Raw genomic sequence first — 17,900 nt, forward strand, 5'->3', positions numbered from 1 at the left:
AACGTGGAGGACACACTCTGCCTCGGATGGCACATTTGAGAGCGTATTCATTTATTTCACGTTTGCAAACTATGTTGGCGTTAAACTATGTTTTAAAACTAATAAAACCGAATTTGCGATTCATTCGCTTTCCTGCGCGTTTGTGCACGCGATGGCGATTTCTTTACCAAACTCCGGAAGCCGTTCGCTTTGGACCAAACCATTGCATGTAAATAGAGGGGGGGGATTGTCACCGTACTCGCAAGCCGTTCGCTTTGGACCAAACCATTTCATGTAAATAGAGGGGGGGGATATAATTTTAGATATAGATATAGTACGGGCAATGCCCTAGTCTATCTATAATTCCAGTAATCTCTGTGTGTTTGTTTGTACGTTTGTTTGTCTGTGACCGCTGTTTCTCGACAACCACGGGTCCGATATACTTTAAACTTGCCAGGTATATTGCTGGGGACCCGAGGATGTGCCTTTTCAAGGTTTCATATTAATCGGACAAGTAGTTACCGAGCTATGGCGATTTCTTTACCAAACTCCGCAAGCCGTTCGCTTTGGACCAAACCATTTCATGTAAATAGAGGGGGGGGGGGGGGGGGGGGTTCTGTGGTCGTTGCGAATGGACCAAACCATTTCATGTAAATAGAGGGGGGGGGGGGGGGTTCTGTGGTCGTTACTGCCACGTGGTTTCAAAGTTTTTTTTTGTTGTTGTTGTTTGCACGCATGTTTTTTTGCACCCACGTACGGGCACGCCCTAGGATGTTTACACACACACACCCCTACACAAATTTTTATTTTTTTTGGCAAGGAACGGGCACCCACGTACGGGCACGTCCTAGGTATATGATATCCTAGGTATATCCACGTATGATATCCTAGGTCCTAGGTATATTGCTGGGGACCCGAGGATGTGCCTTTTCAAGGTTTCATATTAATCGGAGAAGTAGTTACCGAGCTATGTCCAAAAAACGATTCAACCAATCAGAGAGCAGCGAGCTATCACGTGTGCCGAACGTGGCGAACAGACTCTGCCTCGGACGGCACATTTGAGAGCGTATTCATTTATTTCACGTTGGCAAACTATGTTGCCGCTATGTTGGCGTTAAACTATGTTTTAAAACTAATTAAAACTAATTTGCGATTCTTTCGCTTTCCTGCGCGTTTGTGCACGCTATGGCGATTTCTTTACCAAACTCCGCAAGCCGTTCGCTTTGGACCAAACCATTTCATGTAAATAGAGGGGGGGGGATTGTCACCGTACTCGCAAGCCGTTCGCTTTGGACCAAACCATTTCATGTAAATAGAGGGGGGGGGGGGGGGGGGGGATTGTCACCGTACTCGCAAGCCGTTCGCTTTGGACCAAACCATTTCATGTAAATAGAGGGAGGGGATTGTCACCGTACTCGCAAGCCGTTCGCTTTGGCTTTGCGAATGGACCAAACCATTTCATGTAAATAGAGGGGGGGGGGATATAATTTTACATATGTATATAGTACGGGCATGCCCTAGTAAGTATAATTCACCAAATGTCCGTCCGTCCATCTGTCTGTCCGTTCGAAGGTACCGCAAAAACGGCTGAACCGATCGCAACGATATTTTGGGTGGGTAATCCTGGGATCCACTGGAGTAAAATAGGCTATATTGTTTTTTCCAATTTCAGTTTTGGCCTCCAGCATTTTCAGGTTTGGACTCCCGCATAACGTTATTTTCCCGATCGCTGCGCAGCTGCACCGTTTGGCTGCACCGATTGTACTAGGTGACCTCGGACAGAGACCTTTTATGAGGACATGGGTTGAATCCCTGCTTGAGAGAATGCCAACCCCCCCGCCCAAAACGGTCGTCTCTTGAACTCACAATCGCACGAGATATGCGAAAAGGACGATTCAAAATCAATTATCTTCTTTTTGATTCGTATATAAACATCATTAAAAGTAAATAATGACCTCAGCCAAAGTTCAAACGACGTGAGTTTAATCTCTACATGAGAGAATTCCACATAGCTATTTGGGTGGTGTATACGCTAACAGGTCGCTGTCGCCATCGATCTTGCCAAGGCCGTAACACCTATTAGCTCAAAATCCTTTTAACTGTTGACTTCGTAGTTTTTACAATGAAGGAAACACATATGGGGAGTACATACGACATAGCTATTGTGAATGTGACAGCTCTGAGGTGTCTTTCACTTCGCATCAAATTATTCATTACATTCATTCATTACATTGAAAGTGGTTGGATGTCAATGAAAGCTAGTCTGTTGGGAGCCGTTGGTGAGGTATGTGGATGGACAAAAGGACCACCGAGGCACTCGGAAACATGGTGGTGGGATGATGAAGTTGGAAAGAGGATTGACGAGAAGAGGAAGAAGTTCAAGGAGTGGCAGAAGGCGAAGTGTACGGGAGCAGAAACAGCAGAGCATGAAAGTTATAAGGCAGCCAGGAAGGCTGCAAAGAAAGAGGTAGCAAAGGCGCAGGAGGCATGTAGGAAAATGTTCGGAGAACGCTTGGATTCGGAAGAGGGTCAGAAAGCAGTATTCAGGATTGCAAAGCACATAGCGAAAGAGAGGTGTGATGTGATGGGGGTGAGTTGCTTGAAGGATGAAGTGGGACAAATCGTTGTCGACCCAGATGGAATTAAAGGAAGATGGAAAAGATATATGGAAATGCTGTTGAATACAGAGAATGAATGGGATGGCAACATAGGCATGTAGGAAATGGGTTGAATCCCTGCTTGAGAGAAGGACCACCGAGGAATTCCAACTTCTTTCCTGGAAGTCCTGGCAGTGTCCATATGTTTTATACCTCTCCCACCGCCCCCTTCCCCCCCCCCCCAAAGCCCTCGCCCTCTCTCAGATCTCTCGATGTCTCCATGTCTCTCGGTCCCTGCTCTCAAATGTTGTGTTGTGTCCTTCCCCCTCTCTCCCCATCTTGTCTACCGCTCCGATGTTATATGTTTTATGTGTCGGTTTGTCTTTCTGTGTGATTAATGTTCGCTCTTTCACGAGCCTCGATCTTGTATACAAAAAAAAAAAAAAAAAAAAAAAAAAAAAAAAATAGAGAGTAACCCAGTTTTAGGACCGGCAGAGAAGATAACTGAGAAGGAAGTTGAGGAAGCGACAAAAGCAATGAAGAGTGGAAAAGCGGGAGGGCCGACGGGAGTTGCGGGAGATATGTTGAAGGCAGCAGGAAGTTGGGGTGTGAAGAGAATGACAGAGATCTGTAATCTGGTGGTGAAAGAAGGCCGCATTCCAGTGGATTGGGAACCGAGTACCCTCGTCCCTCTATACAAGGGGAAAGGTGATCCTCTGGAGTGTGGCTCATACCGAGCGATAAAGTTATTGGAGCATGGAATGAAGGTATTGGAAAGGGTGTTGGAGAGGAGGATAAGGAAGAAAGTGAAGATCGACGAAATGCAGTTTGGATTTATGCCAGGAAGAGGAACGACAGACGCACTTTTCATTGTGAGGCAGTTGTAGGAGAAGTACATGGAGAAGAGGAAGAAGTTGTTTTTTTGGGTTTGTTGATCTGGAGAAAGCATTCGATAGGGTTCCACGCAAAGTATTGACATGGGCATTGAGGAAGTTAGGAGTGGAGGAATGGTTGATCAGAGTCGTGATGGCAATGTACAAAAGAGCGTGCACAGCTGTAAGGACGAAGGACGGGAACAGTGGTGAGTTTGAGGTGAAGGTGGGAGTGCATCAGGGGTCGGTACTAAGTCCACTACTATTTGTAGCTGTGATGGAGGTGCTGGCTCAGAACGTAAAGGAGGGTTTACCATGGGAGTGTGTTGTATGCAAATGATCTGGTGTTGATTGCAGAAAGTATGTATGGACTGAAGGAAAAGGTGAACAAGTGGAAGGAATGTATGGAGACAAAAGGTCTGAAGGTGAATATCAGAAAGACGAAGGTGATGGCAAGTGGGAAAGCATGTGGTGAGGTGGAAAGAACTGGGAAGTGGCCGTGTGCTGTGTGCAGGAAGGGTGTCGGAGTGAACTCCATTCAATGTACAATGTGCGCTGAGTGGGTTCATCAAAAATGTAGTGGTCTGAGAAGGTCATTTACCAGTGTGGCAGCTACATTCAAATGTAAGGTGTGCACAGAGGGAGCTGCAGATAGAGGAAATGTTGAGTTGGATCTTGGAGACGGCGTGAAGCTGGAAGGTGTGAAAACATTTTGCTACCTCAGAGACATGCTGAATGGAGAAGGTGGATCAGACTCGGCAACGGTTGCTCGAGTGAGATGTGCATGGAAGAAGTTTCGGGAACTGAGTGGCGTGCTGATGAGGAGAGTGTCGCTGAAGCTGAAGGGAAAGGTGTATGCTGCATGTGTGAGAAGTGTTATGATTTATGGGAGCGAGACATGGGTAATGAACGTAGAGCAGCAACGAAGGCTGGAAAGGGTGGAAATGCGAATGGTTCGATGGATGTGCGGAGCATCGTTGAGAGAGAGGAAGACAAATGATGAATTGTGAAAGATGATGGGAATATTACCTGTGATTGATGCTGTGAAGAGGAACAGGTTGAGATGGTTTGGTCATGTGTTGAGGAAGGATGAAAGTGACTGGTTGAGAAGAGTGATGGAAATTAATGTAGAAGGAAGTAGAGGACGGGGAAGACCGAGAAAGACTTGGCTAAAGATGGTGGAAGAAGAAATGCGGGCAAGGGGGTTAACAAGGAGAGATGCAGAAAATAGGGCAAAATGGAGAAGATCGTCATGGGGACCGCAAGGCTAACCCCTGCTCTAGCGGGGAAAATGGCCATAAAATGCATGTTGTTGTTGTATTCATTCATTCATTTAATGATCATTACGCTCATTAAACGTTCAACAATTACGAAAATAAAAACGAAAAACATTACGAAATTACGTTCACACCGTCACATCAAACACTACCGTGAACACAAACATCATCACATCGTCACAATTAAAACATAGTCACAAACGTTATGTTACATAATTCAAACCGTGAACACATCGAATATTGGAGAGCCCATTGCCCAAATTTGAAACACGATGGAATAACATTTACCGATATGAACAGTGATGTGGCTTTTATTGAAATTCGACAAATACTGTTGAGATTTTGATGATTTTCGTGTGATACGATTTAACGGGTGTTTATATAAATCGTTTAAAATAAAAAAAGCCTTCAATTTCTGATATTTTGCCTTTTCATTTGGGCCTCCTAATTGAAGCCCCGCCCGTAGGGTGGGTACCGTTGCTAGTTGGTGTTAATTTGACTCCATTTGAAAAACTGTACTCTTTACAGAGCATTGGTGTTGCCGAGGCAGTTTTTTGGTGAGGGTTGTACTGGGTGGTTTGCCAATGCCTTCCCAGCCTTGTTTGTCTGTGTTCTATCCTTTTAAATGCTGAGCCCCAAGTAAGGAAGCAGCATGTACAATTTTTAAAGTCTTTGGTATGACTCGGCCGGGGTTTGAACCACGACCTCCCAAACCCAGAGAGATCGCTCTGAAACATAATACGAATGAATCTGGCATTGGTGTTAAATAACTCGTGTTAATTCGTCTTGATTCTCACGAACCCGGATGCAGAAGGGCAGAGCAAAGAAAGCGCACGCGGAATGGCAGAGCTGACAGAGCGGCACTTCCTCTAAGTCTAAAGGGTATGCGAACCTCGCGGCGGCCATCTTGGAATATGTAATATGTAATCTGTACTGTGACGTCGTCGATTAAGCACGTTTTCGAAATACTTCCGCGTGAATAACGTTTTTACCAGGTTTGGTAAATATAAATAAATAACCCATTTTCAATTCCTGCCAACTTGCCACATATATATATATATATATACACACACACACTACATGACCAAAAGTATGCGGACACCCCTTATAATTAGTGGATTCGGCTATTTCAGCCACACCCATTGCTGACAGGTATATATAATCAAGCACATTGCCACGCAATCTCCATAGATAAACATGGGCAGTAGAATGGGCCGTACTGAAGAGCTGTGACTTTCAACGTGGCACTGTCATGGGATGCCACCTTTCCAACAAGTCAGTTCGTCAAATTTCTGCCCTGCTAGAGCTGCCCCGGCCAAATGTAAATGGTTATTGTGAAGTGGAAACGTCTAGGAGCAACAACAGTTCAGCCGCAAAGTGGTAGGTATGCGAAGTGGTGATGAATCACGCTTCACCACCTGGCAGTCCGACGGATGAATCTGGGTTTGGCGGATGCCAGGAGAACGCTACCTGCCTGAATGCATAGTGCCAACTGTAAAGTTTGGTGGAAGAGGAATAATGGTCTGGGGCTGTTTTTAATGGTTCGGGCTAAGCCCCTTCGTTCCAGTGAAGGGAAATCTTAATACTACAGCATACAATGACATTCTGGATGATTGTGTGCTTCAAACGTTGTGGCAACAGTTTGGGGAAGGCCCTTTCCTGGTTCAGCATGACAATATCCCCGTGCACAAAGCGAATTCCATACAGAAATGGTTTGTCGAGATTGGTGTGGAAGAACTTGACTGGCCTGCACAGAGCCCTGACCTCAACCCCATTAAAACACCTTTGGGATGAATTGGACCGCCGACTGCGAGACAGGCCTAATCGCCCAACATCAGTGCCCGACCTCACTAATGCTCTTGTGGTTGAATGGAAGCAAATCCACGCAGCAATGTTCCAACATCTAGTGGAAAGCCTTCCGAGACGATTGGAGGTTGTTATAGCAGCAATGGGGGGATGGGGGGGGGGCACCTCCATATTAATACCCATGTAGTGTATGTGTATTTGCATGTCCAAATACATAAGTTTGCTTATAAATCCTGTATTTGCACACTATTCAGCCTTGAAAACTCAGACAAAAAACAAAAGTTTTTCTATTAAAGACTTCAACTATCAATGACTTTTCTTTCCACCACATGGGTTGTAATCAAAACATACTTTTCTCATTATAGATGACATGTTGTTCTGTACATTTAAAAACTGAATATAAACCCAGATTGTTCAAAAGTTTTCTTTGGGTGGTGTATAGTAGGCCACTGCCTCCATCGCTCCTGAACAAAACATGCATTACCTAATTTGCTCTGCATGGGTTGTAATCAAAACGTACTTCTTTCCTCAAAACGTACCTTTATTTCATTACAGAAGACAGGTTCAGTCTTCAAATGTAAACCAGAGGCTTGAAACTTAAGGCCCTATGAGCAATGACCAAAATGGCGATTTTCAAGTTACAACTGTGGGTGGAGTCAGGCCAGCCAAACTCTGCCTTGGACAGAGAGTTATGCAGTGTACATGCCTTTCATGTGTCTGATGGATGCAAATTGTTCATGGATAATGAATCTGCTCACGCATGTAAACATGTGTTGTAACTCCTCCAAACATCAGTTACAATCACCCCATAAATGTGTGACATTCCAGCAGAACAATGTAATTCTGCAATATCAGTATGGAACCCCTCATTCATTGCACCAGGCAACATTCTTCATTCGCACCCACAATTCAATAAAATAAGTGCATGGGTTGTTATTACATTTTCAGGACAGTAACTTATTGAAAGGTCATGAAGGGACTCACTCACACATGTATCACACATACAGGACAACGAAATTAGATGCATCGGTAAACATACGAGGCCAAAGCACAAGGTGTGTTGTTCTCATGTCACAGAGGTCGCTGGCTTCTGCATTTCTGGTTTTAATAGCCTCTTCGCCGATATTGCTCCCTCTGCTCTCTCAGCTCTGGGACACATTCTTGCAGTAACCCACTCCTGGTTCAACTCCCAAAATCGACTCACGACATACCTCAACTTTTTTCTACCCATTGGTAAAACTGCTTTTCGGAGGTTGTTGAGTCGCACTCTTCCCTTCAGGGCTTCGAGACGGAAATGTTCTACCATCTCATGCAATTCCTCATCCAAATCCATAATCTTTTCTTGCCCCGTGAACTCTACTCCCGAAATCAATCCCCTGACATGTAGGTTACTGTGTTTCCTCCCCAACTCCTGTTCGTGCATGCCCTTGCTTGGGTACAACTGTTACCCCCACTGTCAGTTTCTTGCCGTTTTACCCTCCATCATCATGCTCTTCCATGAGTCTTGATGTTGTACAAAATTGAATTATCCTGTGAAAGCCGTTTAAAAACTACAAACGAGTAGTAACGGAAAGACATTTATTATGAAATATATTGACAATTGAAAAGTTTTATTATTAAATACAAATATATTGACAATGAACTATTGTAAAGAAACACCACGAAGATCAAAACATTTTTAAACATCCATCATTTCCATAATGTGGAATATCGAGTGCTGCTCCAATCAATGAGTGTTAGACCAAATACGATGTAAAAGAGCAATTATATCATCCTTACATACACGTTCAACACCCCATGGCCTTGCCAGTTGTTTGCATTGCTATACAATATTATGTTACCAAGGGGTGCACTTGTACATCTTCACACGAAGGTACCAGGTAAACGGCAGATTCTTCTTATGGCCCGTCATTCACAATAAGGGGCTTTCGCTTACAGGTAGAAATCTCGACTGAAGTCATAAGAATCATCGTTTGATGCAGAGCTCTGCAACACTCCTGGGGTGGAGAAGGGCGGATGAACCACAACAGATATAGTGCAACCTTTCAAGAACCACACAAATAAAATTTGTGATGCCATTCACCGAGTCACGGACCAGTAAAATACGACAAAAACCGCTGCTCAAGCAATGGCAAGAACCTCATGCACATTTGAAGAAAATCTAAAATTGAAAGTGCACATTATCATAGCATTATTCTTAAAAATAATATACCAAAAGCAAGTTCATCGATGTATGCCAAATGAGTGATAACCAAGATCCATTTGAAATGGAAATAAAAACAAGTAAACTCAAACTTTGGAACAGGGAGACAGGCCTTGTATTCATCACATCAAGGTTTGATGATTTTGAAAACAATGATGAAAAAGATTAATTTTTGTGTAAGCTATAGTTAGTTAAATGACTAATTTACATTTGTTATGATAATTCCATTCAGAGTACAAACGCTTCTGGTTCCGGTTCTTCATTGGTGGAAACATTGCTCGTTCTCCAAGCAATATACTTAAAAAAAGAAAAGAAAAGAGGATACTCTATCAAGAATAGTCTTGTTTTTTAAGTTTGATTGCTCACTGTACCGATGAGAAGTTTTCTTTTCGATGCCATGGAAGCATTTATGTATCTCTTCCTCTTTGGTCTCTTCTGCATAGACCGCACTTTCCCACTTTTACTTTATACTTTCCTTGCTGTTCTATTCTTCTCTTTTACTTACTAACAAGTCTCTTCTAACACCCATTTTTGGTAAAGACAGACCGAGTAAGTCCAATAGTTTCACAGAAGAACAGGTGCTCGTGCGTGTACCAACACCAAGCCAGCTGGGCATGGTGGCAATCATTGTCTCCACAGATTAGGAAGAGTGAACAACGTTTCATGTATGAAGTCATCGGAATTGTGGGGTTTAGATTAGACAAGACAATACAGTATGTTGTTACAGAGATGCACACAAAGTCAAATGTACTCCATGGGGTTTGGGGCATGGAGTAAGGGGCAGGGATTGCAGAAAAGGGAGGGGGGGGGGGGGGAACAAACAGACTCAGAAACCCCACCATCAGTGTGGAAATCAGGTCTGTCACAGTGGAGGAGACAATAACTAAGGATATGCACAGAAGGGTCCAGGACATCATGAGAAAATGTTTCCATGAGACGTACAAAATCAGGGTTATCTGCTGGAGCTTGTAGGGACAGATCTGTGAAATTAAGGAGTGCAGACCTCTGATATTAATGGACCAGAGGACCAGAGGACCAGAGAGGGTGAAGGAAGAAGGAAGAGGGTGTTTTTAGACATCAGCTGGCCCTAACGGCTGGTCTGGTTGCGTCTGTGTACACCCAGATCAGCAACACCAAGTTTCCAATCTCTGCTGAGTGTGAGAGAGAGAGGGTTTGAGTCGCGCGTTGTAACATGGCAGTGTAACTGAGCAGGGAGTGTGTAAGATGTATTGGAGGATGTGAAAGGAAAAGAGAAGATGACAAAGAATAGTGTGACAGAAGACAGGGCGGAGATTTGAAAGTTGGAAAGGTGCAACAAAACATGGGTAAAAAGGAAGATGAAGAGGAGCATGAAGGTCCACCACCTAATAACTTGATAAAAAGAGTGTGTGGGGGATGTAGCTGTTGAGTGGCAGTCTCAAGGCAGGAAGTAGATTCCCAAGGAATGCCACTCTCCCACCAGTGGCAATGTGGTGGGATCCCGTTTATACAACTTACATTAGGCCTGGCTCCTGCTGTCCTCACCTACCTCTACCCTTCCTAATCGACCTCAGGTCATATGCGTTCCTCTAGAAACTCTCACCTGCTCAACCTCCCCCTTGGGATAAATTTGTGCAGACTGAGCACCACATCAAGGCATTCAAACATTTCTTAAATGACTGGTTGCGGTTCCAATTTTGATTGACCCAACAAATGATGATGGTACATGTACCCTGGACACAGATGCAAACGAGGAAGGATCAGATGCTGTGTAGTCACAGCAACGGCAGGGGGCCAAGAGGGAATGGTAGCCTTCATCAGTAAGGCTCTCACTCGTGAAATTAATGCATCGCTCGCAAAGGGTAACTGGCATTGCAAGCTGCAGTTCCGCACTGCCATCCACTTCTTTACGAAAAGCAATGTCTGGTCATATCTACACGACAATCATTCATTATTGTTCAAAACAGACATTTTGTTGATGTAAAATGCTTACCTGGCAAATTTTATGACCGTACATATTCATAAGTAGTCAACATGTATGTGGAGGAAAAAAGTTAATGATTCCATTTATAAAACCTATCAAAATAGATCGCACGATTTTGAAAAATTAATGTCGCTGATCTACGGATTGCATCCTTCAAGAATTAAAATCCAGGACAAGGTAATGCAATTTACCTTTAATGTCAGCATCTTTCAAACACCTTTCTTTCAACACCTGAAAATAACAACACACACATTACAAAGGATCATATTTTCATGTCCTAAAATTTATCAAGATATACCTGCAACCAAGAAATCAAAACAACGAGAGATGCAGTAAAATTCACAAAATATGCTTGACCAACTGCAGATGTCATAATAATGCAAATAATCTTGAGGAATAAATAAACTTCAGCAATCGCGGCTGCAAGTAATTAATTATTTATGCAAACACTAACTCCCCTCTGACCAAACACGAAATTTGATGAAAAACACTGGATATAAACACCATCCCAGCAAAGTTAGCCAATATACCTTTAATAGCTCATCTCTTAGCCCAAAGCAAAGGCAACACGATAACAAGACTGCCATGAATATGATGGGAAATTGCGCAGGGCATGCCCATTTTGTAACTGGTTGAGACCATTTAAAATGGCAGACAGAGCCTTGTTTTCAAGTTGGTATCATTTTCTCCAATGCTGTCACACCTCATCTCCCCCCCCCCCCCCGCCCCCCCTCACACCAACTCCCTCCCCCACTCCCACTTTCGTTTTGGGTATCTCTGTTGGGTAATGCTCACCTTCTCAGTATCCTCAGATGCTTCAACTTGCCCATCATCAGATTTGTCTTCTTCGCAAACATCTTTGTCTACATCCTCATCCAGTTCTTCACAATCTTCCCACAAATCCTTTTCAGCCTCATCTTCCTCCTCATCACAATCATACGTTTCTTCATCTTCACTTGCTTTTACAATGCTGTGTACTTGCTGGATGCTTTGACACTCTGACGCTTTACCATCTGAGACATCCTCGACCGTCAGCATCCCATGTGTGGGACCTGGTGACGTCATAAGGATGGGAATTGTTCGACAAGAGGCTTGGAGGCCTAGAAGACAAAATGTCAGAAGTGGTGGGGTGAAGATGGGGAAGAGTGAATGACTATCACTGGAGCAACTAAAGATAAAAATCTAGTTGTTGTCAACCACCAAAGCTTCCAAAGTACCTAGAGTTTAAAGCAAGAACCATTAACATTTTCAAATTTAGAATAAAAAAACCGGCATAACTGCAATCGCACAACACAAGAAAGTGTTTTCATCAAAATAGGCAATAATCTATGGTTGCTATCGGCACCATCTGGGTTGCTAAGGCCCCCTTTACACAGCACGGAGATCGTTGGGTGACCATTGCGCGATCAAAAATTGGCCCGATCTCTCAACGATCTCCTAAGCCTCGAAAAAGCCGTTTCTGTGTAAATGTTTGGGAGATCCTTGTGCGCTCGTTGTGCGATCAAAAATTCAATTTTCGGCAACTTTCATGGCGATCTATAGAGATCTTTGAGCGACCTTGGCGATCATTGAGCGCCCATTGAAACATCCTTGAGATATCAAAGGAGACTAAGCCCCCTGCAGCGACCATTGAGAGTTTGCTGAGCGCTCGTTGTGTGACCAAGAGAGATCACTGAGAGATATACGGAGATCGCTGAGAGATCAGGTGCGACCAAGAGAGATCACTGAGAGGCCAGGAGAGATCACTGAGGGATCATTGAGAGTTCCTTGGGCGACCAAGGAGGTTGCTGAGCGTTTCTTGGGCGACAGGGAGCCTCTGGGTATATATATATATATATATATGAGAGGTTTCTAGTGCTCTTCCATCAGTCTCTGACAAAGTGTTGAAGAAGAAAAATTTCCACGGCAATCTCTCCCCAATCTCTCAACGAACGCTCAACAATCTCTCAAGCGGAAATTGATCGCCCAATGATCTCTCAGCAATCTCCGCCCCGGTCTTTCAATGAACTCTATTGGTCTTTCATCGAACGCTCAGCGATCCCTCACTAATCACTCAGCCATCTCTACCTTCGTGGTGGAAAAATTTGGCGTTCATTGAAAGATTGCTGAGAGATCATTGGGAGATCGATGAGATCGTTGAGCGCTCCTTGAGCGTTCGTTGAGAGATCGCTTCCCTTGGCGATCGTTGAGAGATTGTTTTGGACCGAGTCAAAACTTTGAGGAGACCGTGGCGACCGTGGAGATCACTGGAAGATCATTGAGAGATCTTGGCAATCGCTGGGCGCTCATTGAGATTTTTTCATCGCTCAACGATCGCCACCCCTGTGTAAAGGGGGCTTAAAGAATGATACACGGGATTAGGCCACAAGGGTCCAAATCATAATTACAATATCCTATAATGGATACATACCAGTTTTCTATCGCAATCCATTACCTTCCCGATGTGGAGAAATTATAAATTTTAAACGGATTATGAACCACCCTGGCCGATTGATGATCTATTTTGAAAAATGTATTTTTTGTCTGAATCTCGATAATCCACAACGCTGAGTGGCAAATTTGATTGGTTGAGATAGCGTAACATTTTGTCCAAGTACTATACTGCAAAACTGAAGGTTTTTGGAAGTGACAAAAAGACGATTTGGGTTCGAGTGTTCAAATGTATAATTCAAATGAGATTTAAAAAAAAAGGTTTTAAGGTTTAAAACAACACAGACACACAGAAAGACACAGACACATTCAAGGCTGTTTAAAACAACACAAACACACAGACACGCAGTCGACTTTGCTGACATTTGAAGTGAGGGAAGGGATGGAAGGGGAACAAACTCCAGAAACAGACTTAACAAGGCTCCATCAGGTTTTAGAGGAGGAAGACAAGTTTGAAAGTTCATTCTTGAGGTTGGACAGATCAGACAACCAGTTTTAGCATTTCAGTGATACATGTGACCACAACAAGAGTACGATCAATGACATTTCTGATGACTTCAATTTACATGCTCTGCCAATTAATCAGCTTTTTCTCTCCTTAATTATTTATTCGTGGCTATGTCAAAGACAACATCTTCCTTGACAGACCACCAATGATTCCCAAATTAAACCACAATTTAGTACAGGAATACAACAACAACAGGCATTTTAAGGCCATTTTCCCTGCTGGAGAAAATTTAGTACACAATATACACCTAGAATGTAGTACAGGAATCATCAACAAAAATTACATCATAACAAAATAAAACTGTTTCTTTACATTTTGGTGTACCTTGCAAATTTTTACCAGTATTTTGCTCTGGGATCTATGGCTCAAATGGAATGGCCTGTTCTTAACGGGTCCGACAAGAGGAACAATCATGTTAACTATCTCCCCTTCCTGTCCAGGCTGGAGTTCCTCGAGGTAGTGTTCAGGGCCCTGTGATTTTTCTGGTCTTCATCAATGATCTCTCCGACTCTGGAAAAGCCTCATTTCTTTGCTGATGACTCCACTCTGCCGCTCCATACCTCATCCCTCAGATCAGCAGTCTGCAGCCTCTTCACTCTCTACAGACCTGGATAACATCACAAACTGGTCAAACAAGTGGAACATGTCTTTAAATCCTGACAAATCTCACACTCACTTTGTCTCTCTGAAAGGCCCGCCTGGACAACCTTCACATCTACTTTCTGAACAATCCTCTTGAAGAAGTTCTGTCACTCAAGTATTTGGGTCTCACAATATACCAAGATCTTTCCTGGGAAAACCACATTTCCAAGCTGGCTTCCAAAGCCAGTCGCCGTCTGGGCATCCTCCATCGTGCAAAGTCCTTTCAGGGCACTTCTGAGATCACCACATACAAACCTTTCATCCGCAGCTCAATGGAACACTGCTCTCCCCTATGGGCTGGTGCTCCTGCCTCACACCTAGCTCGTCTTCACGCAGTTGAAAACAAAGCATTCAGAAACATTGGTATCTCCCACGATGAAGCCGATTCTGAGGGCCTCTCTGTCACCACAGGCAGGTTCGTGGTTTTTCTATTATATCTCCTACCGACTCCTCTCCGGCCTTGCTCCCCATGCTCTGTCCCCAACTATTCCTGCAGGACACACAAGATCTGCCAGCAACCCTCTTCTGGTGAAACTGCCAAAATAAAGACCCTCTGCTCACCTTCACTCTTTCATTCCTCTTTTCTCCCGCCTCTGGAACAATCTCCCACACTTTCTTCAATCCCTCTCCTGGCTGCCATTGATGGTGCTCTCTGGCCCACTGCAATCGGCGCTGGCAGTGTTGTCTGGTCAGGCGTGGCTTTCTCAGGGGACGCTTGGCACGATAGCCTGCTTGAACCAGTCGTTGGTTGACTAGCCTTCTGGATACAGGCACATTTGTCAGTTGCTGCCACTCAGCCCTAAGCCGATTAGCTGACTTGGTATGGTCATTGCGGACTAACCGGTGCAGCTGGCGATCATCCCTCCTTGTGGTTCTGCGGGGACGTCCTGGCCTCAGTATTGGAGTAGGGACACCCCTCTGAGCATTTCGTTTCAGGATCTTTGACACCTGACCTTGAGTGATGCCATACTGCCGAGCAATAGCACGCTGTTTCATGCCGTAATTTCGTAAAGCCACCACTCCATGACAAACATCATTGTCGAGTTGACGGACCATCTCCAGAGGAAGCGGCAATAACTTTTGGAGACGTGCAGCAGTTGTTTTCCACTAATACAGAATGCAACAACCCTTGTATACCCGACTGTGAAGCCAATCATCAAATGCACCTGTCCATACATTTTGCCACGCCACCTGTGATATAATCCTGTTGTTGACTTCTTGCTGCGACAGACAATCAGTGACATGGTTCTTTTAACAAATAAATCACCAAAGTGTAAAAGAAACTCACCAGATTGATATACAGAGTTAAGAAAGTAAACCCAAGTCAAGAAAAAAAATATATTCCATATTAAATGCCAAGTCTGTATATATTGTTATGTCGGTGGGGTAGTGATGACTTTAGACCAGGTAGATTTGTATCGGTAGCCTGCTCCGATTGTCGTGTAGAAAACACCATGTAATACGTACCTGTTTAGCCCGGGTGTCGGATAAGTTGCATTTCTGTCCCCGTCCCGAGGGGGCGGGGCATGTTAACTAGCTTAAGGAATAAGGATAAATTATCCCTTGTACGTCTTACCCTTGTGATTTATCCGTTGTCTCTTATAGCACCGCATTAGACACGTAGCGCATGAAATGCCCATTAACTACACGAACAATAACAACAACAACAACAACAACAGGCATTTTAAGGCCATTTTCCCTGCCAGAGCGGGGGTTAGTCTTGCGGGCCCCATGACAATCTTCTCCATTTTGCCCTATTTTCTGCATCTCCTCTTGTTAACCCCCTTGCCCGCATTTCTTCTTCCACCACCTTTAGCCAAGTATTTCTAGGTCTTCCCCGTCCTCTACTTCCTTCTACATTCATTTCCATCATTCTTCTCAACCAGTCACTTTCATCCTTCCTCAACACATGACCAAACCATCTCAACCTGTTTCTCTTCACAGCATCCATCACAGGCTCTATTCCCATCATCTTTCGCAATTCATCCTTTGTCTTCCTCTCTCTCAACGATACTCCGCACATCCACCGAACCATTCGCATTTCCACCCTTCGTTGCTGCACTACGTTCATTACCCATGTCTCGCTCCCATAAATTATAACACTGCTCACACATGCAGCATACACCTCTACACTCCCATTAACTACACAAAATAACAATAAAACCAACAGGAAGCCAGGCATCAAGCACTAAGGCTGACAAGCCCGCCTGGCAGACACACATAGCTCAGGCATGCCGAGAGCCACGTCCAGAAGGGCAGTGATTGGGCGGGAGTTGACCAACAGGAAGGCCGGGGTAAGAAGGAACTTACTACTTACTTACGACTACTTACTACTTACTTAAGACTGAACTTACTACTTCCTACTCGCTGATTGGTGAAGAAAAGGAGGAGCAAGAAGCAACTCGCTGATTGGTGAAGAGAAGGGCGAGTAGGAAGCATCACGCTGATTGGCGGAGCTCGACCGATGCCGTCAGAAAGCGGACTGTGCGCTGATTGGTGGAGAGCTGAGCCTGTGGTTTTGGCCTGCGCTGATTGGAGGAGGAGCGTCGATGACGTCAGAGCGGGATGTAAAAAGAACGCTCGAACCGGCATCTTCCTTCTTGTTCTCCTGATTCTCTTGTCCCTCTTGTCCCTCCGCGTTCTGGATGTCACAGTAGACGGCTGTGCGCTGAAGATTTTTCCCTTTACTTCTTCAAGTTCTGGACCTTGGTGTGGGCGGCAGTGTGCCGAGATGTTGCTGGTGGACGAGAGGCGGAAGAGCCGTGGACGTTGAGCTGCAAGTTTACAGGCAGGATATATATATATAAAAAACTTGCAACCGAGATAGCTTGTACTTGCATAGTTTTACATAATTATGAAACCCCGAAACCATAGGTCGGCAACAGGCGGCCCGCGGGCCAGCAATAATATCTGGCCCAGCAGAATATTTTGATAATCTGAAATAGATATATATATCCTGCCTGTAAACTTGCAACTCAACGTCCGCGGCTCTTCCGCCTCTCGTCCACCAGCATCATCTCGGCACACTGTGTGTGTGTGTGTGTGTGTGTGTGTGTGTGTATGTATGTATGTATATATATATATATATACGTGTGTGTGTGTGTGTGTGTGTGTGTGTGTGTGTGTGTGTGTGTGTGTGTGTGTATGTATGTATATATATATATATATATATATATATATATATATATATATAATATATATATACGCGTATGTATATATACGTATAGCTAGCTATGCGTATATATATGCGTATAGCTATACGTATAGCATTTGGAATATCTTGGAATTTTTTTGGGGAAATTTTTTTTAACAACTTCAATTGTTTATAAAATGTAATATCAGGTACTATAAGTACCCGGCATTGCCGGGCGGGGGAGGGGAGGGGGGAGGGGGACGGGGGGGGGTGGGGAGAAGAGGGGGGGAGGGGAGAAGAGGGGAGGGGGAGGGGGGAGAGGTGGAGAAGAGGGGAAGGGGGAGGGGGAGAGGGGAGAAGAGAGGGGATGGGGAGGGGGAGGGGGAGGGTGAGGGATGGGGAGGGGGTGGGAGGGGGGAGGGTGAGGGATGGGAGGGTGAGGGGGTGGGAGGGGAGGGGGGCGGGGCGAGGGGGAAGGGGTGAGGGGGAG

At 44.6% G+C, this 17,900-nt stretch overlaps 1 protein-coding gene across 2 annotated transcripts in view; it reads right to left on the minus strand.

The window, feature by feature from the left end:
- Positions 1-8,095: 8,095 nt before the first annotated feature.
- Positions 8,096-17,900, minus strand: part of GNL3 (G protein nucleolar 3) — a 63,543-nt gene continuing 53,738 nt past the window's right edge. For both annotated transcript variants that reach the window (XM_068112666.2, XM_068112665.2), the window contains exons 14-16: positions 11,493-11,797; positions 10,889-10,928; positions 8,096-8,528 (exon numbers count right to left, since the gene is read on the minus strand). In XM_068112666.2, the coding sequence (XP_067968767.2) occupies positions 8,464-8,528; positions 10,889-10,928; positions 11,493-11,797 (410 nt within the window). In that variant the 3' untranslated portion in view covers positions 8,096-8,463. The remainder of the gene's footprint in view (positions 8,529-10,888; positions 10,929-11,492; positions 11,798-17,900) is intronic.

Source organism: Myxine glutinosa, chromosome 4 (genome assembly GCF_964187855.1).
Source record: "Myxine glutinosa chromosome 4, kmMyxGlut1.1, whole genome shotgun sequence".
Lineage (NCBI taxonomy): Eukaryota > Metazoa > Chordata > Myxini > Myxiniformes > Myxinidae > Myxine > Myxine glutinosa.